General features: G+C 44.3%; 1 protein-coding gene across 1 annotated transcript; it reads right to left on the bottom strand.

Annotated features, from left to right (window-relative positions):
* Window positions 1-3,221: 3,221 nt before the first annotated feature.
* MEDAG (mesenteric estrogen dependent adipogenesis) lies at window positions 3,222-20,119 on the bottom strand. The gene is made up of 5 exons (XM_036456511.2): window positions 19,745-20,119; window positions 10,109-10,218; window positions 6,420-6,532; window positions 5,534-5,819; window positions 3,222-3,582 (listed from the first exon to the last, which is right to left on the bottom strand). The coding sequence occupies exons 1-5, from the start codon at window positions 20,017-20,019 to the stop codon at window positions 3,458-3,460; spliced, it is 909 nt and encodes a 302-aa protein (XP_036312404.1). The 5' UTR covers window positions 20,020-20,119; the 3' UTR covers window positions 3,222-3,457.
* Window positions 20,120-21,669: the final 1,550 nt, after the last annotated feature.

Below are 21,669 nucleotides of genomic sequence, written 5' to 3'. Positions count from 1 at the left end.
TCTTGTTGGAATAAATTAATAGCCTCCAAGGTGAATCTTTCACTGAGAGCTTAGCTAAATCAGACATTTTGATAAATCAACACTTGTAGATTTGTTTTATAACTAAATTTTACAGTTATGCATCATCAATTTTATCTTCAAAACTGGATCATAAGCATCATAGATGCTTGCCATTTTGAACTTTTCTCATAGCACTCATTTTATTATTCTTAATAGCTTGTACACCTGTCTTCTCTTTCAAGACTGGAAGTTCCTTGAAAGCTCAGGCCATGCTTTAGGTACCTTTATATGCCAACATCTACCTCAGTGAACTGCAGGTAGTAAATCATATGTGTTGAATGAATAAATGAATGAATTAATGAATTAAATAGATGAATTGCTTAGGTCACTATTGTCCTGTATATTTCCATTGGTCTTAAACTGTTAAAAATAGCTGAATTTGGCCATTTTACACCTAGATTGAGGCCACTTTTACCCAGGAAGATCCGATTAAAAATTTTTCTTTAAAAAAATTTTATTAAGGTATTATATGTGTATATATCTTACCATTGCCCCCCACCCCTCTCCCATACATGCCCCCCCAGAGTTTTGCGTCCATTTATCTCTTATCTCCCCTTCCTCTCCCTAACCTTCCCGCTGTAATTTGACATTCTGTTTGATGATTTACTGTCTCTGTATCTATATTTTTGTTCATCAGATTGTAATTATCTTTGTTTTCCATAAATGAATGAGATCATGTGGTCTTTTTCTTTCATTGACTGGCTTATTTCACTTAGCATAATGTTCTCTAATTCCAGCCAGGTTGCTGCAATGGTAAGAATTTCTTCTTTTTATGGTAGCATAGTATTCCATTGTTAGATGTACCATGGTTTTCTGATCCAGTCATCTGCTGCTGGGCACCTCGGCTGTTTACAAATCTTAGCTATTGTAAATTGTGCCGCTATGAGAGGAAGATCTGATTTTAAAGATTGCCCAATATCATTTCTCTGATATTTGCTAATAGAATACATTAACACAATGCATGTTTCCTTACAGTCAGTCAATAAAATTTTACTGAGTAAATACTGAATGACTGAATGTATTTGGTTCACAGTTGACAAATTTTTGTTTTTTTTATAAATGAAAATGTCCAGACCTTTAGCTCATTCCTGGAGTTATTGCTGATGGGTTTTCTTAACTCAGCTACTCTCAAAAAATCCTTTGTCAATTTTTGTGAAGAGTTTTTATTTTCTTTGGAAAACATTTAATATTTGATATTTACCCAAGGTTTGTTTGTCCTAGCATAAAACTCATTTTATTGTTAATACTCATTTGGCACTGAGTTGAATAACAACTGTTTATCCTCTTCTATTACTAAGATCATATCAAATTTTGTTACTTTTCTCAAAATACTGCATAGCACAGGTCTTCAAAAAGCTCTGGAGTATGGCTGTGAAAACCACAATTCTCCTTGTCATTTAATAAGACACCAGGAAAATATACAAAGCACAATGGAAAGATATCTCTCCCTCTCTCTCTCTCTCTCTCTCTCTCTCTCTCTCTCTCTCTCTCTCTCTCTCTCTCATCCACACACACACACACACACACACACACACACACACGGTCACAGATTTAATTAATTATATGTTGAATTATAAGAAAGTTTTAATTGCACAAAGATAGTACATAACATCTCAAATATAAAAAAAGACAATTGGTAATGCTATTGAAATACAAAGACTTTTTTTTCAAGGACAGAAAAAAATTATACTCGGGATTCATAAATCTTTCTCATTATAAGTATATGGATTACTCAATCAGCTTTTATATATAGATAGGACTTTTTTTTTTCTTTTTTGAAGAATTCCATTGTAGCTATAGGTAAGAAATTGATTGTTGTAACAATGTATTGTGGTAATGTTGTAGCTTTCCTTTATTTTGCTTTTAGTGTAAGGATTGCTAAAGACTTATTAAAACTAGGGGCTCATTGCAGGAAGATTCCTGCAAGACTTCCAGCAGGCTTTCTGCCTGCCACTGCCACTTCTCCTGCCCCCCCACCTCTCTGCACCCCACCCACCCATGGCCACTGCCACCCAACCCACTACACCCGCCACTGAGGCCACATACACTGCCCGTGCTTTTTCTCCAGCAGCCATTTTGCTTTCCACTTTCCCTCCTTCTTCCTTCTCTGCTGTCTGCAGTCTTCACTCCTCCCTCCCTCAGTGTACGCAAATTAACTGCCATCTTTGTTGGGTTAATTTGCATACTCCCTCTTATTGGCTGTGGGCATAGCAAAGGTATGGTCAATTAGCATTTTCCTCTTTTATTAGTGTAGATACCTAACTGATATAAGGGGGATAAATGGTAATGGAAGGAAATTTGACTTGGAGAGTGATAAGCACAAAATATAAGATGACATATATTAGAATTGTACACCTGAAACCTATATCATTTTATTAACCAATGTCACCCTCATAAATTCAGTAAAAAAGTTTAAAAAAAAAATACCCAACTGACATAATGTGCTTTCATATCATTTCTGTGTAGAAAGAAGACACTGATGGAATCATGATCCTTCCCATCATTGTTTTGTTGCACATCACCTGGCCTCTTTCTATACCTGTTGCTTTGTTAAGAGGGAGGCCAAGCTGAAACTGGTTTGGCTCAGTGGATAGAGCATCAGCCTGTGGACTGAAAGGTCCCAGGTTCGATTCTGGTCAAGGGCATGTACCTTGGTTGCGGGCACATCCCCAATAGGGGGTGTGCAAGAGGCAACTGATCTATCATTCTCTCTCATCGATGTTTCTAACTCTCTATCCCTCTCTCTTCCTCTCTGTAAAAAATCAATAAAATATATTTCAAAAAAAACAAAAAAAGGGAGGTCAAGGGAGTTCAAATTTTAGGCAGCAGGTGGCAGGGCTGCCATCCTGCCAACCTAGCTAATCGCCAGCAAGTTTTACCTAGAATGGTTCTTTTAAAGGCAGGATGAGAAACAGACTTGCCTTCCAGTGAAAGGTGCCCAGCCATGTTTGCAAAAGAACAGAACAACCAATGCTGTGCTGGCTAAGTTTGGGTTCACGAGGGTGTTCCAAGCAGAGGGCCAAGCCGTGATTTATGAAGCATCGTAGTCAATGCCCAAGTCAGACTGGTCCTACAGAGACTGCCAAAGAAACCCTCTGGGTGTCAAGGTCCTACACAAAGCACTCAGGGTGGTAGGACCCCGCTGGTCCCTCTGCCTCTTGGGACAAGTGTTCAGGAGGGGATACCCAGCCATGAGGGCAGTGCCCTCCCATCCTGAAGTCAGCTACATGGAGCCTGCCAGGGCAAGGCAGCACCCAGGGAAATGTGAGAGGAGCACTTGCTTGGAGGAGCAGAGGGTGGACCAGAGGGTAGAAGGCCTGCCTCCCACATCTTCCCTCCTCCCCTCAACCTCCAGTTGGTCTGGAGTGTAGAAGGAACTAGACCATGTTCAGTCCAATCAGATAAATTGGTTAGGTGTCTCTTCAGATTCCAGAACACTTGGAAATGGTAATTCTGCCAAAAGAGGCTCCGTCAAAGATGATCTGGGTGACAAACTGCAGTTAAAAACGTCATCTATTGAACCTGAAAGAAGTAAAGCAGACATTATTGCCAACACTGGAAAACAGAAGCAAACACATAGTGCCTTCAGGACTCATACAATACACAAGGAACCATTTCAACACCGAAGAGAGGATCCTGGCTTCCTCAGAAATCCCAAAAGCACAATAGAAATGGGTTACATTTTGTTTACCAGTAGGACCTGCGTTGTCCTTTGCTTTACCTTGGCCAGAGTAGCTTTGCAGTGAGTTGCATGAGCCTTTTCTCACTTGATGCCAACAGGCCCAAAGTTGGTTCAGCTTAGGACAAAGATTGGACCACTGGTGCATCTTAGCTCTGCCTTCTGCCATGACATGACCTTTCTGGTCAGTCCTGAAGAACCCTTCCCCATGGCTCTGGGGTGGAAGTGGCTCAAGGGCCGGCTCAGAGTAAATTTTAAGGAAGCACCACCCAAGTTCACAAACCCCTGTTGTCCCCAGGATGGCAGTGGGCACCCTGCACAACCTACATGACAGAGGGTGAGCAACAGTGAAACAGTAAAACTCTACCCAGGCTGCTATGGTAGTGGGTAAGGCTGGAGGGGTGTCACAAGAAGAACTAGGCATCTGGGACTGCCACAACCAGGCAAGCTCATCTTGCCCCAAAAAAGATCAGGGTAACACTCCCCAACACACACACACACACACACACACACACACACACACACTACTGCAAAGGAGCAGAGTACAGAGGCATCTTTGCAAGGAACACTGAGACAGAGAAAGCTAAAGCAATGTGGAAGGAGGGAGAAAAAAGGAGAGGAAGGGGGAGAAGGGGAGTGGGAGAGAGATGGGCAGAAGGAGAAGAGAGAGGGAGAGGGGTAGGGAAGGAGAGAGATGGATGGGGGAGGGAGGGAAGAGAGGGAATGAGGGGAGGAGGAATCAGGAGAGACAGAGAAACAGAGACAGATGGGCTACTTCCAAGATAAGAAATAGCCAGAATAAGCATTTTGCTAAAACATCGGGAGAAAGCAACTGTATTAAATACAATTAATAAAGACCTGTATTTCACATTCAAACTTTTTGAAAGCTATAGGTTCATAGAGACTGGTGGAGTTTTTTTTTAATTTGTTTTGGTTGTTTGTTGGAATTAGCAGCAAAAATCCTGATTCAAGGACTTTTTACAGCCCAACTATCATGGGACAAAGACAACAGACTCAGCGGTGTGACTGGTATCATTGCTCAGCCACAGCAGCCTGACAAGTCTCCTCAACTCCTAGGAAAGAGGCACTGGATATCAAAATCCAGAATGTACCACGTATAATATGTCATTTGTTCACTGTGATCTCACAAACTCTGGAGAACCCTTCCAATTTTTTTAATCCTCACCCAAGGATACGTTTATTGATTTTAGAGGAGGAGGAGAAGAGAGAGAAAAATCTATATGAAAGAGAAACATCAACCAGTTGCCTCATGTATGTGGAACCTATAACCTGGGTATGTGCTTTGACTGGAATTGAACCTGAAACCTTTCCTTATATTGATGGACATTGCTCCAGTCAACTGAGCCACATTAGCCAGGGCCAACTATTTTAATTGAAGTAAAATTGATAGCTACTGACCATGTAGACTCCTCCTCCAGCTGACACCTTTGTTCATATCTGTTGCCAGAATATGCACACCAAAAAAGCATCATTCTTTCATAATATTTAAATAAATGTTAACAATATTCAATGAGCATTAATATGTATTTAAATTAATAATATATTTTAAGATTATTTTTCTGGGTGTGCTGCATAATATAACTACTATGTCAGAAAACTTTAAGGAGCTAATACCATATTTCTTTTTGGTAGTAAACATGTCTCACTTCTTACTTTCTGAATAATGTGATATATTTCCCTTTATCTAAAGGCCTTATCTTTTCCAGGTATTAACTCTCCACTCCCATTATACTATACTACCTTTTTATTTAACTATGAGGATTTTAAACATACCTCTAGAAGTTACACTGAATTTTCGGTCAGAGAAACTGCTCCTTCGAATTAATGGTTCACTCATTTTTTCCAGAAATAATTTAATTGTCTCCTTCTTTTCTGGTCTTGTACTTGACAAATTCAGAACTTTTCCATTCACCTTTACAGTGGAATTGCTGAGCCCAAACCAATAGAAGAAATCAAATAATGCATCAGCTTTGAACTCATAGGCAAAGCTCAAATTTTCTCCATTAAGAACCTCATTTCCTGGAGGAAAATAATTCTTTACTGCTTCTTGAAAATCAAACTGAAAGAGAGAGAAACATTTGATGAATTTAATGCATATAATGATAATTTTATATCCTAGAATTCTATGTTACTAACAACTGCCCAAATGTCCAAAATGTCACACCTCTTATTTTTCTTTCATTCTGGCAGATTCTTTTAAACAGTAGCCTTAACTTTTAAAAAATCATTTCAGAGAGGAAGGGAGAGGGAGATAGAAACATCACTGATAGAGAGAACCATTGATTGGTTGCCTCCTGCATGCCCCCTTCTGGGGATTAAGCCCACAACCTTGGCATGTGCCCTGACTGGGAATCAAACATTACCTTCTGGTTCATGAGTTAACGCTCAACCATTGCCTTAACAAAAACATATGTATTTGAATCATATTACATCTACAGACCTTGAAGTGCTTGGTCAAACTGGCATTAATTATTATCCCATTTCTGATAAGTTGCTATAAACTCTGCTTATTTTATTGGTAATGATTATGAAGCAATAGAAAACATCTATATCTGGACTCAGCTAAGTTATAGCTGAGCTCTAGGGACTCAGCTCTATACGAAGTGCTGGAACCCCTCTCTGTGGCAGCAGTCATGGATTCAGACAGGCTAACACTTACCTGGAGCCGGTAGCTTTCTCCAATCACTGAGGAAATGACCATGTCCATCCCTTGCTCTATCTGCCTTCTTATCTTAGGGTGCCTTGTGTTAACAAGGAAGGCATATGTTCTTTCTAGAAATTTGGAAGCAGAATTCAAAAAAAGAAGTGTTCATGGGTGACATAACATACTTCTTAGTGTTGGACAAAGCAGTGATTCCCAACTTATTTGCAGATTTTATTCATTTTTAGTCCCCCTCACTGCAAAACCTCACCAAATTTCTAGAAACATTCAGAGAATTTTGCAGATGAGAAGGAACCAGGACCCCCTGGGCTGCACTTTGTCACTTCTGTCTGGGAAATCATCGTTATCAGAAATGAGAACTGAGCCTCCATGGAAGCATGCAGCACAGGGAGCTGAAGTGAGAAAGAAACATGGGATGGCTAGTGTTCCTGGATATTTGAACAATGACCTGACTGTCACTCACACGTTGTTATTTGCAAAACAAAACATCAGCCAAGTCCAGGGAAGAAGGCTGCCCCATATCTCCCCCTCCCACTAAACCCTTCTTCCCAGGGACTTTGATTCTGCCAAAGGGATGGTCTAGGGTAGGGGTGTCGAACTCAATCAGAGAAGGGACCAAAATCTAAAATCCAGCCTAAATCGCGGGCCGAATGGTTGACTGAACAGTCATAAACTGTCATTGTGATGGAAACGCAGTGGAGTGCACTGATGACAGCACGGTGCGGGCCACATTGCAAGGCCTGGCAAGACGGATTTGGCCCGCGGGCCTTGTGTTTGACACATGTGGTCTAGGGTGTTATGAATCGAGGCAATTTGAGATGGACTCTCTTCTATGCCCTAACAATCCCCAGTGGGAAAGAAGTCCGTCCCCCCCCCCCCCCCCCCCCATTGCTTAAATTGCACCATGTCTGTGTCCTGGTACAGTTGAGAGCTGGAGGCTAATTCTAACAGGTCATAAATTCAAGAAGTTCATCAAAAGGTTGGTAGACCTTGAGCCTTCAACAAGGAATGAATACATATTATTGCCTACTGGAATAGCCGAAAGAATTTCCCCAAGCCTGAAGATCTGCATATATTGCCTGTTACCAGACAGCTGAGGGCATTTCAATCTACATGCTATTACCTCCTGCTGGCCAAATATTGGCAGTTCCCCCAAAACTGACAATACCTAATACATACTAAACCTTACCTTTGATATGTATATCTAACTTGCTATAGGGCAAAAGGTGGGAATAAAAAGAGCCCTAGATCCAGAGATAGAGAGAATTTACCTACTATAGCTAAGCTTCCTTTGGCTCCCCCATGGATTGCAAATTTATATTATATTTCTAGTCTCTTTATTAATTTACATGCAGTGCCTTCTCCAGATTCCTGAACCCTTCCAGATGCTGGAGAAAAAAAACCATCGGTTGAGGTTTTGTTATGTTTTTGTTGTTATTTTTTGTTCTTGTAATCTCTTAAATCCAATTCTATCCAATTCTATATAATCTAAGCAAAATGAAGATTGTCTACTCATTAAGAAATTTGAAATACTATTAACCAACAGCCCCTTAACTTTTCAGCCTCCAGAATTACTGAAGTGCTTTTTCTAAGGAGACACATAACATAGACTGCTGGCCTCTGTTTAAACACATGGGCCAGCCATTAGGTGATTTTGAGAACTCAACATTTTTCCTTGGCTTTCAGCATGAAAACTGTGGTCCACCAATAGTACATGTTACATCCTTGAGGAACACATTTTAAACTAAGCTTTGCACTGACCTTATTCATCTTAATTTTTCTACCCCTGTCTTTCTCCTAAATTATTTTTGGGCATTTTAGATATATACTCTTTGAGTCAGACATAACAAAACAAGTAAAACAAGCAAGCTATTTTATACCTTAAATTTACTTTCACACAAAGCAAACCAGGGCCTTTGTGTGTTCTCGGGGCAGGCATACTTCGCTGCTTCCGCTCACCCCTATATTGATTGCCCAGGTTGTACACAGCACAACCTGAAGAAGACTATTCACAGTCACAAACTTATTTGTGTGTTTATTATGAAAAATTATAAGAAGAATTAGTAAATTGTCTTGAGCTAATGGTGGCTTTTTCTAATTTGAGCAAAAGTACAGTTTAAGATATAGCAGCTGGGCTGGACATCATGTTATCTTAATCACAATTTTCACAATTTAAACTTCACCATCTTACTTAAGCTTTTGTAGCATTAACTCTCTCTTTGTATCATGGCTTTCCTTACAATGAATCAGCCCTGGGTTTCTATACCTCCTCCCACAATAGTTATACAACCATGTACCTTTTGTAGGCCACCTACAAGTACCTCCCTGTAAGGGCACCCTGCACTTACATTAAAATGTTAAAATAGATAGATCTCTTATTCTTACGATTCCTTCTGAGAGATAGATCAGGAGGTGTACTTAATGCATCTGTGATTTATATCTCTAGAGAAATTTAGGGATTAATGGCCATCATCAAGCCAAATAACATCAGGGGCTCAGATGCTCTACAAGTGTCCAGAACATCCTGACTTTGAGTTAAAAAGTGAGCAGAGCCGAAACCGGTTTGGGTCAATGGATAGAGAGTCGGCTTGGGGACTGAAGGGTCCCGGGTTTGATTCCTGACAAGGGTATGTACCTTGGTTGTGGGCATATCCCCAGTAGGGGGTCTGCAAGAGACAGCTGATCGATGACTCTCTCTCATCGATGTTTCTAACTCTCTATCTCTCTCCCTTCCTCTCTGTACAAAATCAATAAAATATATTTTTTTAAAAAAGTGAGCAGAAAATCTGAATGACTCTGGATTGAAATAAGCAGAGAATAGCTCCAGGAATCTGGATGAGACTGAATGTTTAAGGAAGTTTATTTGGACCTTGTAGATTCTTTCTTGTTACCTTGGAATGACAATAAGAATGTTGTTTTGCAATAAATTTCAAAAATTCTATTTCTATCATTATGTCCATTATTTCCCCCATGATTTCCCATCTCTGGCAGGAGGAAGAAAGGGAAATTGAGATATTCTTCATGTTGGATTTGTGTTAATATGGCTGTTAACAGCCAGTATGATTTCTTGGAAGAATCCATAAAGAGACATTTCTAAAACTGAAATTTAAATATCATAGAATGAGACATAAAAGCATCTACAGGTATTTATTTTCTTTATCTTAGTTTTGTCATCTATAAAATGGGGGTAGCACAAATACCTCAAGTTGGATGACCATGCATCCTAATTTGCCTGAGTTAGTCCCAGCAGAATTATTCACAGTACTTCCTTTCATGTCCAAAAATGTTCCCGTTTGAATGAAAAGCCCAGTGGGGCTGTTGTGCCAGCTGACGCTAGAGCAGGCCTAGAACACCTAAGTGTCTCATACGTGGTAGAGAGTATTACATACCTTCATCTTCATCATTTCAGTCATTTTTGCAACCCCTGCAGGCTCAAAATGTAAAAACACTTCCTGCCTTGACAGAAAGTATAAAATAAAACTCAGACACAGGGCTACTGCCCCAGGCTTATGCAGAGGTTTGATCTGCAGGCTAGTGCTGTGCTTCAGATGGCCTGACACACCAGGCTTCTGGCTCCAACCTTGTCACAAGCGGACAACACCCTGCTTTCTCCCTACCCAATTTCTGACATCAGTATGCCACAGTCCACAGCCCAAGGCAGAACCCAACCAAAGTTAGATACCAACCTTTGGAGGTGTCTTTTCTGGTCTGTACATTGATAAAGAACAGCATTGGTTTGCTCAGTATAGTCTCCCTGTAGTCCTTATAATCGCAGTAGTTGGTCAGTTCCACATACCTATGGAAAAAGCAGAGATAACTGCAAATGTAATATACCTGCCCATCTAAGTTGGGAAAGGGATGTCTGGACAGGTGCCCACCACATTCCTAGTCCCTTTGAGAGAGGTAGGTCCTCTAAAATGTGTCATTGCAGAGGAGAAGTGAGGCTGGGAAAGAGGGTAGCAGTTCAGGGGTTCCCCAGGGCTCTCCTGTCCCCTCTGCCTTCCGTGTATTCAGCTGCTAAGGACTTGGTCCAGCAGACAAGAGAGAGCTGAGAAGAGGAGGGGCCAGTGAGGCCTGTGGGTGCAGATGGGTAGGGGAGAGAAGAAGAGGGGGAAAACTCTCATAGCAAGAGAAGAAAAGGGCAAGACTGAATGGATTAAACATAAAAAAGAGATAAACGATGTCAGTGCAGGAGTCAGGTACCACCTGTGATCCATCCAAGGTGGGTTTTCACAGTCTCCCACCTTTTCATCACAGTGTCAATTAATAGTCACATTTCCTCAAAGCGACTCCTCTGCTCTCTCAGCATCCATGGTCAGATTGTCACTCTCTGGCACAACAAGAAAAACTGTAGTTTTTATTACTATTCTGATGATGCACATGATAACACCTGCCTCTGCCTATATACAATCCATCATCTGACCCAATGTGTCATTGGTAGGGAAAAGATAAAAATTTCAATTGGGAAATGACCACTAGGTGTGAAAATAACCAGTTTGCTCCAGAATTCTATGGATGGCTTTTGGAACACTATGGATTTGGCGTGTTCAGAGAAGGGGGCTGAGGTGGGGGGAAGGGGGTTCTGGATAGCCACATGCTTGCTTTAATGGGTCACCTACACATGAGTCATTCTTTTCTTTTAGAATCTGAATTGATAAGATCCCCTGAATAATAAAGCTATGCTCAACATAATGTATTCTTCCTTTGATGATTTAGAAGCACTTTTAGGATCTTAAGGGGCCTGTTAACATTATGGCAGAGCATGGCAGTTATCCCTGTACCTCAGAGGTGTGGAGACACTGCTTATATGAGAGCTGGTAACAGAACTCAGACAAAGAGATGGAGGCAAGATCCCTACTTACCGATTCAGGTCACGAGAAATACTTTCTCAAGTCATCTATTCCCAACCTCCCCGTTATGGTCCAATTGTTAAACACCTCTAAGCTCCAATGAAATAAAGAAATATGAGCATTCCTTTGAACTTGCTGTTATAAAATTTGGATATGTAAGTCACCAAAATGCAAAAAAAGATTGAGAATCAAGTTGTTAATCTCACGGATATTTAAGAATCTGGCATCCAATCACTTGTTTTATTTTGGAGGAGCCATACTAGACTGTTTTAGGGATTAGTTGTTTCATCTTTAATCGTGCACATTTCTGAATTACTAATGCAAACACTGTTTTTGTGAACTGGGTACTTACTATATTTGCTGATGTTATCATTAAGGAGGAAAAGCAAACAGCTGAAGATGGTTCCTTTAAACTCTCATTTCATTGTTGCCTTTACTCTGGCCCCAAAATGCTTTTTTCTAGGCTGAAATTTTTTACACCTGCCTCCAATCCAAAGATTGAAAGGCAGAACAATATGATTCGAAATGAAAAGATCCAATTCATGCCCTAACTGACTGACTGTATGAACTCAGTCCCACAGCCACAACCCATTGTGACCTTAAGTGAGTTACTTAACTGGCCTGACTCTGTGCTTTCATCTGTAAGGGATACAACAGCATTACCTTCTGTCTGTCAATTCAATGCAGTGCAAGTAGTGTTGACATATGTACTATACTTGGGTCCATAGTAGATGCTCAACAAAATGATTAGTATCTATAATCCTGGCCAATTCTGCTGGCCACAGGGTGAATGAAGTTCTGTAAGCTTCTGACACCCAACTAGGGCTAGGTTCCTTTGAGTTACAAAAAAAAAAAAAAAAAAAAAAAAAAAAAAAAAAAAAGGAGGACAATCTGAGCATCTGGGAGGAAAATGAGCAAGAGTTTATCCTTCATTGCTCCAATTTCTGTCCTCAGCTTTTCTGTTTGGAAAGCTAAAGAGAACAGCTTAATGAAGGCAATATTTGAAAGTTAGGATGAGAAAAGAACACTATTTTGCTTCTAGTGAGTCAGGACTGACAGAAAGATTGCCTACCTTCTAAGATACCTCCCTTTTTCTTAAGTCCCTTCAGGTTTCACATCATCTGTAGCATGATCTGAAAAGCTTCTCTAAAGTTCCATTGGCTCTGAAGATTTACTGATCAAAGAGGAATGAAAATTCAAACCTATAGCTTCCATTTGAGTGTGTGTGTGTTCATTAAAAAAATATGGAGCCCTAGCTGGTTTGGCTCAGTGGATAGAGCACTGGCCCGCAGACTAAAGAGTCCCAGGGTTGATTCTGGTCAAGGGCACATGCCTGGGTTGTGGGCTTGATACCAAGTAGGGGGCAATGATACCAAGTAGCTATCAATGATTCTTTCTCATCATTGATATTTCTATCTCTCTCCCTAACTCTCTGAGATATATATATATGTATATATTTTAGAGGCCCATTGCACAATATTTGTGCAAGAATAGGCCTTCCTTCCCTGGCTTTGCTCCCAGCCACACGGGAGCCTGCAAGTCCTCACTCACAGCTGGAACACTGCTTCTGTAGTTTCCTCCACCACCCCCCTTCCCCTCATAGCAGATGTCCCGCCGCTCCCAGCTGCTCTCACCTGCATATGCTATCTTTGTTGGGTTAATTTGCATACCCACTCCTGATTGGTTGTGGGCATAGTGGAGGTACACTCAATTTGAATGTTTGTCTATTATTAGGTAAGATATATATATTCTATCTAAAAAGAGAGTAAGATGCAAATTAACCATCACTCTGCTATACCACAAGCCAGCCCATCAGCCAATCAGAAGCTAATATGCAAATGGCTACGGCCTCAGAAAGCAGGAGGGAGGCTTGGGTTTCCCTGGCAATGGAGGAAGCCAAGCTTTCCACCTGCCCTTGCTGGCCTATGCCTCCACTCAAGGCTACAAAGTTTCAATGATAGAAGATACATAAATCTAACAGAAATGGCAGCAGCCATGGAGCTGGAAAGAGCAGGAGATGAGGGTTGCCCCTGGCAATGGAGGTAGCCAAACTTTCCGCACACCCTGGTTGTCCCAGGCCTCAGCTTAAGACTACAAAGATTCAATTATAGAAGATACATAAATCACAACAGAAATGGCTGCGACCATGGAGCAAACAGAAGGCGTGGCTCCTCTCCAGCTACAAAGTTTCAATTATAGAAGATAAATAAACCCCAGATACCAGGGCCTCCGCTTGGGTCACCAGGGGTTGTGGCCGGCCTGCAAACCACCACAGGCCCCTTGCCCAGGCCACCCTACACCCCAAGGGAGCCCCCACCCTGATCCTGATCCGGGACATCCTTCAGGGCAAGCCAGTCAGCCCCCATCCATGCAGTAGGCCTCTATCCTATCTAATATGCAGATTGACCATCGCTCCAACACACAAGATGGCTGCCCCCATGTGGTCAAAGATCCTGCTCCCATGTGGACACAAGATGGCCACCACAAAATAGCCAGCAGGGGAGGGCAGTTAAGGAGAGAAGACTGGCAGAGGAGAGAAGTTGGGGGAAACCAGGCCTGCAGGGAAGGGTAGTTGGGAAGGACCCAGGCCTGCAGGAGAGAGCAGTTAGGGGGGACCAGGCCTGCAAGGGAGGGCAGTTAGGGGCAAACAGGCTGGCAGGGGAGCAGTGAAGCATCAATCAGGTGAGCAGGGGAGTGGTTAGGGTAGGGGTGTCAAACTCAATCAGAGAAGGGGCCAAAATCTAAAATCCAGCCTAAATCGCGGGCCGAATGGTTTACTGAACAGTTATAAACTGTCATTGTGATGGAAACGCAGCAGAGTGCAGTGATGACAGCGCGGTGCGGGCCACATTGCAAGGCCTGGCGGGACGGATTTGGCCCACGGGCCTTGTGTTTGACACATGTGGGTTAGGGGGTGATCAGGCTGGCAGGCAGAAGCAGTTAGGGGCAATCAGGAAGGCAGGCAGGTGAGCAGTTGGGAGACAGCAGTCCTGGATTGTGGGAGGGATGTCCCAGATTGGAGAGGGTGCAGGGACAGCCCTCCCCCGCCCACCCCGCCATGCACAAATTTCATTCATCAGGTCTCTGGTGTATACTAGAGGCCCAGTGCATGAATTCATATTCTCTCTCTCTCTCTCTCTCTCTCTCTCTCTCTCTCTCTCTCCCTCTCCCTCTCCCTCTCCCTCTCCCTCTCCCTCTCCCTCTCTCTCTCTGCAGAATGATTCATTCATTCATCCATTCATATATGCAATAAACATTTGCACCAATGATATGCTGGGCATTGGGGACACATGAGAAATGGTCTTGCTTTCAAGGATCATATAGTCCACTGAGGAGACAGATAAGAAGATGCACCATTTCAATATGAAACAATAACTTTCTATGACTTTGTTGCTTAAAGTGTGGCCCTTGAACTAGCAGCACTGGCATCATGTGGGAGCTTGTGGAACTGCAGATTCCCAGGCCCCTCTCCAGGTTTATTCAATCAGAATGTATGTCCACACAGTCTCCAGGAGACCAGCATGCTTACTTAAAGTCTGGGAAACACCGGTATAAGACATGGTCCCTCCCACTCAGAGGTTTACAAACTAGTTAATCATTCAAAAACACAAATACTGGAGGAATGCTCATATCTCTACATTCAGTGTCTGCTCTTTCCACAGGGTTATGTCTCAGTTACTTAAATAAGAGAAAAGTGGGAGAGTCCTGGGGTCAGAACCATTTGTTGAGCTGAGACACTCACTAGAAAAGTGATCTTTCTGTTGGGCCCAGCATTCTGTGGATGGTGAGCAAAGCAGGAGAAAGATGGAGAACCCAGAAGGAGTCATGGCTTAGCCAGGCCTTGGGAACAATGGGGTGGCTTCCTCCCTGCCTGTAGGTAGGCATATGGCAAGCATCAGGTGAGCTGAAAGCAAGAAGTAGACCAGGGTGTGTCTGGAAGCCCAGAACAAAGCTCCTGAGGAAGAGTAAGTATCCTGAGGAAGGAAGGCAGGAGAGAAGGCAGCAAAGGCTTGATGCTTTTCAATAATCTGATTTGGAATTGATTTCTGTCTCTGTGACTTTTAACTTTGACAAGATCCATATCCTCACCTGTCAAATCTAGCTGACAAAAGAAAATTTGTGCCTTAGCTTGTTTGGCTCAGTGGATAGAGCACAGGCCTGAGGACTGATGGGTCCCAGGTTCGATTTTGGCCAAGGGCACATGCCTGGGTTGCAGGCTCGATCCCCAGTAGGGGGTGTGCAGGAGGCAGCTGATCAATGATTCTCTCTCATCATTGATGTTTCTATCTCTCTATCCCTCTCCCTTCCTCTCTAAAATCAATAAAAAAAATTTTTTTTTTTAAAAAGGAAGTCCTTAAAGTGGCTAAAAGGTTAAATAATGTGTGTGAAGCACTTGGCCTTGGGGGCTGCTTAATAATAATATAAAAGCTATTGATTGTCAAGTAATCAATATGTGCTAATAGTTATATTAAGTACTTTATGAATTTTCACTCTGAACAGCAACCCTGAAAGAGTGAGGAATTATCATTCCTATTTTACAGCTGAGGAAACTGAGTCATGGAGATGAAGTAGCTTTCCCAAGCCACTGAGTCAGTAAGTACAGAACCTGGATTCCAACCAAGGCCATCTGGTGCTGGCTCTCCCACCCATCCACATGTACTTGAGACTGTACTCATAAAAATCACAGCTCAGCCCACCATGAAAATTACTTCATCAGTATCACTCGGTGCCCTGCTGAACTGGGAAAACACCAAAGCCAAGACTCAGACATGGGAACCAAAGCTGAAGACCAGCCAAGAGGGCAGGATGGGCACCGCTGAGTTCAGCCACAAGAGTAACCATGCTGCCCTTTGTACATGGAGCTGTCAGTTTCCAACCTCCTGGCCTCAGTCAAGATTACTTCTTTTATATATATATTATTGATTTTTTTACAGAGAGGAAGGGAGAGGGATAGTGAGTTAGAAACATCGATGAGAGAGAAACATTGATCAGCTGCCTCTTGCACACCCCCTACTGGGGATGTGCCTGCAACCAAGGCACATGCCCTTGACTGGAATCGAATCTGGGACCCTTGAGTCCACAGACTGACACTCTATCCACTGAGCCAAACCTGTCAGGGCCAAGGTCACTTCTGAGAGGTGGGCCTGGGCAGGCAGAGGGAGCCCAAGCACTTCCACTGTGGAGTGGGGGCGAGGCTTCCCCAGTACAAACCTGACTATGTTCCAGTTCTGCCTTGGGGTCCTCACTTTAACTCCGTGAGTCTCCTCTTCCAGCCCCTCACTCTCTACCTCTGTGGCTGCCCTCCAGGTGAGTGTGCCTGTCACCATCTAACAGCTGGTAGAACACAGGCAGGAGCAGTCGCCTCTCTGCTTTAACTGGCTTCTTTACAACCACTAGACTTACTTTTGCTTTTAGGTTGATTATACATGATGAGTACTGGCTGATGTAATTTCAGTTATTTTTTTTTTGTAGATTTCACGAGAAAGCTGCTGTCTACAGTAATGCAGGAAGCTTTCAGGTCAGGGCGGTGTGCCCAACACATGGGTGCGTAGTTAGGCAAGGCTGCATAGGAGCCTTGCCTCCATGCTTCCCAGGATCCCATTTAGGTGCAGAACTTGACCCTCCCAATCCTAATTTCTCACCTGCACAAAGGGGAGCTCCATACACTTTTGTGAAGTAACAGCTGTGAAACATTGTGCTCCATTCCTGGTACTCAAGCAAACATTAGTGACCCCTGTTATTATTGTCAGGCTTATTTTTATTACCCATGCAGCCTCTCTCATGCTAGGGAAACTCTGAAAAGCAGGGATTATAGCTCCTCTTTGCCCAGTGTTTGCCATTATACTTCACTCACAGGAAAAAAGGTGTGTGTATGATAGTTAATGATAATTTATACCTTGTATCTTGAGCAGGTTTTGTTTGTAGTACCAACAGAAATCCAGAGCTTGATGGAAAAAATAATAGTAAAGATTTTGCTATAAATCCCACAAAGTAGGACAAAGATTTTTAAAGCAGGTCCTCAGAAGCTTTAAAGCCTGAGGGCCATCAAAAAACCTTCCCCTCACCCTACATTGCCTTGGGCTTATTTATGTAGAAAAGTGTTAAAGTGTCAGAAAACAAACCACAGTAAATTGAGCCAGTGAACCACAGGAATGTCAGGGTCAGGAGCTCCGAACCTTTTGGTTTTCTCGGGAAAGGACCTAGTAAAGCCACAGTACACACTTCTGCGGCCCCGGAAAAAAATCCTGCTTACACTGTGGGCTTATCCCAAACCAAAAATATTTGTGCAATGGAAAAAGTAATTAGTAGAGCAAGAATTCCTAACCTGAACTCAACTATCTCATAAGCTACCCAAATGGTCAGCAACATTGGGTGTGTCTCTGTGTTTCTGGGGGGAAGATCTACATGTGATTGATTCCCCAAAGTCTACAGTCCAAAGTGATTAAGAATGATTGCTTTGCTTTCTCCCCCTGCCCCCAACACACACCTTCTCGGCTGCTCTATGGCAGGAATATGGTGACTGCAAAGATGAAAAAGTCACTGGTGAAAGAGCACCATCAACAACTCATGAAAAGTGGAAAGTATGTGTGGGGGTACAGCCACCTCTGAAGATGACAGACAAGGCAAAGAAACTGTCATCCTCTCTAACTGCCCAGCCTTGGCGAAGTCCCAAATAGAGTGCTACTCCTTGTTAGCCAAAACTGATGTTCACCACTCCCCTGGAACTAACAGTGACCTGGGCACAGCCGCTAGACACACTGACGTACACACACTGGCTGGTAGCCAGGTGATGTGTGACCTTTAGCAGTCTGCCAAGGCAGACTGGTTAAAAGCAAGTCGTGCAATGTGACTTCAGTAAAACTGGCCAAAACTTACTGAAGCAAGAAGTGAGGAAGAAAGGAAGGAAAGGAAGAAAAGGCGGAAGGAGGAAGGGAGGGAATAAATCACTGCTTTGGAGCAATATTTTGAGAGAGGAAGCTGTATGCTAGCCCCAGGGTAAATTTGGCCAAGCTGAGGAACAGCAACTTTGGAAATCTGAATTCTGACTATGCATCCACCTTGTGATCCATGAGGGCAAACCTCTCACTGCGGCCTACAACTCAGTCTTCCCTCTCTTTCTGGAAGGCTCTCTCCATTCACACTAGTTTCCTTCACAGGACTATACACCCAGTTACAAAAGCCTACTTTCCCTGCCATAGGATGTTCCTGAGAGGAAAGCAGATGGTTCCTTCCAGTACCTCAATTATTTTCAGTTCTTCCTGGCTCTTTCCTACCATCCCAAAACCTCACACAATTGCTTAGATGACAAAAATCTTGTTTTTCTGACTGTTTGCACCCTGGTCTGTTGCCTGGTCATTATTTATTCTGGACTCTAAACTGCCAGGGTGTTACTGCTGTCTTATATTCTTTTATGTAGGAGATGTTTGAAGAAAGAGTTTAATAACCATACTACAAAATCATTTAAAAATTTGCAGCACTGTTTGCTAAGACTGGGAGAACTGCCTCTGTCAAAAGCCTAACTTGTATCTTCAACTAATTCTTAGCATTTTTACTTTTCATATCGTTCTCAAATGCAATGCTTAACTTCTTTTTAAATCTCTGCAAATCTGATTTCTAATTCAGTTTCTCCCAGGCCCCTGCTTATGGGTCAGAATTTTCTATTCACTAAGAAAGGGAGAAATTCTTGCTGCGGAATGGTTTTCCAGGCATTCAAAGCCCTCCTCTCTGCGGAAAAACAAGGTTTTCCCAGCGGCTGGAAGAAGGCATTTTAAATGCCTTCTCTTGCTTGCCTCTTCTTGGCTGCATCTCATCCACGGGTGGCACAGAGCTGCTGTCTTTCTCAGCAGCAAAGGCTTTGTAATAGCTGGTGGGTTTACTCGGCTATGAACCAAGCTCTAGACTGCTCTTACATGATTACAGGCAGTCAATTTTCAGAAAACTATGACACATGCACACTTGCACACAGCACTTACGTTTGCCCACAGAGGGTCCTGGGTTAGACTTTATGGGACTTTGTTCTCTTCTCAGCTATTTATTTATTTAAATATTTATTTATTTATTTATTTATCCATTTATTTATTTATTTACTTGAAGCATTAAAAGATGGGACACTTTGAACTTTTATAGGACTCTCCACTGGGTCTCCTCACTGGGTAAAGCTCATAGTGCACAAAAGTGAGCGTTCTCTCCCCGCTCCCACCAAGCTGAAGTCAGGATGTGAGTCTCTTCTCTGAAACATCCCCGAAGGGTGTGCCCTGTTTGAGCTCATCTGACCCGGTGAAGGAGCCAGAAAGGGAAAATCACTGGCCAGCGGGGTGCTCCCCTGCGGCTTCGAGCGCAGCTGTGAATGTCTGGGAGCCGGGCGGGAGAGCGGGCGGGAGAGCTGGCGGCCTTGGGGACGGCACCCAGAAGCGAAGGACAGAGGGACTCCCGGGGACCCCGAGGCGGGCGGGGTGGGGGAGGCGCACGCACCTCTTGATGTAGCGGCCGAGGCGGCAGAGCTGCCCGTCCACGCGCACCAGGCCGTCGGCGAAGACGTTGAAGCCCCCGCTGGCGGCGGCCGCCTCCCCGGCCCCGGGTGCTGCGGGCTGGTCCCCGCGCAGCGGGAGGGCGCCGGGCAGCAGGCGCAGCAGCTGGGCCACGGGCAGCAGCGCCAGCTCGCAGTCGCACGTCCACAGGCTGCGCAGCTCCCCCGACGAGATGGACGTGAGGCTGGGCCTGGCCGGGGGTGCGCACGCCGCCGCCATCCCGCCGCCTGAGGTCCGGGTCCGCCCGCTCCGGTGCCGCCCGCCGCCGGTGAGGAGGGAGCGCTGCAGCCCGGGGCGCGGAGAAGGCGGCGCGGGCGCCCTTGGCCCTTATATCGCCCGGCGCCGCCCCAGCCCCAGGGCGCTCCCCCAGCTCCGCGCTCCCGCCCCGCCGGCCGCCGCGGCCAAGGCTTACTCACCCGCCTCCCGGGCGCCGGCCCTGCCCGCACTCCTCACGGGGCTGGGAGGACCCGGCGGCCGGGTGGGGACAGGGCCCTGGGGCCGGTCCCCGCTGGTGGGCGGGAAGGGCCAGCACCCACCGGCCCGAGACACCGCACCCGAGCGTGCCAGTGGAGGAGGCGCACCCTCCGCCTGCTCTCCGTTCCCGTTTCTTCACACCGATCGTTACCCTGCATTTCCCTCCTGGTACAGAGTCCACAGATGGTCACGTCACTTTTTCAAGAAGCCTCTGTGAACCCCCTGTGCGTTTTGCCCCATGGCTTCTCTGCGCGGGACCACGGGCCTAAGGCTGCCGGCCCAGGAGAGGGGATGGAGGGGAACACCAGGGCTCCCTCCTGACAGCCTCCGCAAGCCCCCAACAAGTTCACTTTTTTTCAGACAGTCTATAGAAAGTTGAGCTCTCATTCTGCAGACACACCGAATGGCTTGATCTCCTGGGGTAGGAAAGGACTAGTTTCATTACAACTACTAGTATTTTTGAAACATCTACTAGGAGCCAGATAACCAACTAAATTCTGAGAAGACTGGAAAATAAACACAAACCTTGTCCAACTTACAATCTAATGGGGGGGGGGGGGGGCGCGGAGACAAGCAGTCCAGCCACCACCATGCACTGAATGAGAAGCATTGCTGGGAAGGTCCCTGGATTTATGGGAGGAGAATCCCACCCAGTTCGGAGGAGCTGAGCAGCAGATTCCCCAAGTCCTATAATTTAGAACTCTAAGCTAGATCCTAAAAGTTGAGTTCAACTTACAGACTAGCTTTCATTAGTCTTTGTGTATGCCCGTCATGGACCCATTTAGAGACTTAGTCAAGTCCAATGAAGAGTCCAACATATCTCACTTAAATCCCAGAATATCAATGAGCTCCACTCACCAGTCCTTCCAACCTGAGTCCCTCAGCCTCAGGCTACATCCCCAAGGTTGGGCTTCTCTGACAAATTTAAATCACCCAGCATACGTTTATCACAATCGATCAGTCTTTTACAGAGAAGAAGGGGGTATCTGCCTGTGAAAACAGCATCCAAGTGGATTCCTTGGTGAAGTGAAGCCTGACCACTGCACAGAGGATGGGCATGAGGAGGGCTGAGGCCAGAGGCAGGACTCTTAGGCTGAGGCTGCTTTCACAGGGAGAGATGTGGTGCCATGCCTTAGACCCAACACACCTTACACAGGAGGTTGTTGTTTGCCTAAACACTGACAAGTTCACTGCTACGCATCAGCACCATCTTAAACTCTGAAAGTATTACCACCAACAACAAAACAAAGAACCTGGTCAAGATGAGTGATATAAGAGATGTACAAACTAAGTTCTTTGAAAGTAAGGTCAAGGCAGTGGTGCCTACTATCTGGAAGACCCCAGAAAGGCGTCTCAGAGGATGTGACAAATGGGCTGGACTCTGAACAGGGAAGG

This window comes from Pipistrellus kuhlii, unplaced genomic scaffold (genome assembly GCF_014108245.1).
Source record: "Pipistrellus kuhlii isolate mPipKuh1 unplaced genomic scaffold, mPipKuh1.p scaffold_m20_p_3, whole genome shotgun sequence".
Classification (NCBI taxonomy): Eukaryota; Metazoa; Chordata; class Mammalia; order Chiroptera; family Vespertilionidae; genus Pipistrellus; species Pipistrellus kuhlii.
This window is presented reverse-complemented; position numbering and strand designations above follow the sequence as displayed.

What these genes read in the sequence shown, in the direction of transcription:
- MEDAG (XM_036456511.2), bottom strand. Translation starts at nt 20,019, where the DNA reads ATGGCGGCGGCGTGCGCACCCCCGGCCAGGCCCAGCCTCACGTCCATC. An exon ending in GAGAAAGCTACCGGCTCCAG is followed by an intron (nt 5,820 to 6,419) that starts GTAAGTGTTAGC and finishes TCTCTCTTTCAG; the next exon opens with TTTGATTTTCAAGAAGCAGT. An exon ending in ATTCAGTGTAACTTCTAGAG is followed by an intron (nt 3,583 to 5,533) that starts GTATGTTTAAAA and finishes TACTTCTTTCAG; the next exon opens with GTTCAATAGATGACGTTTTT.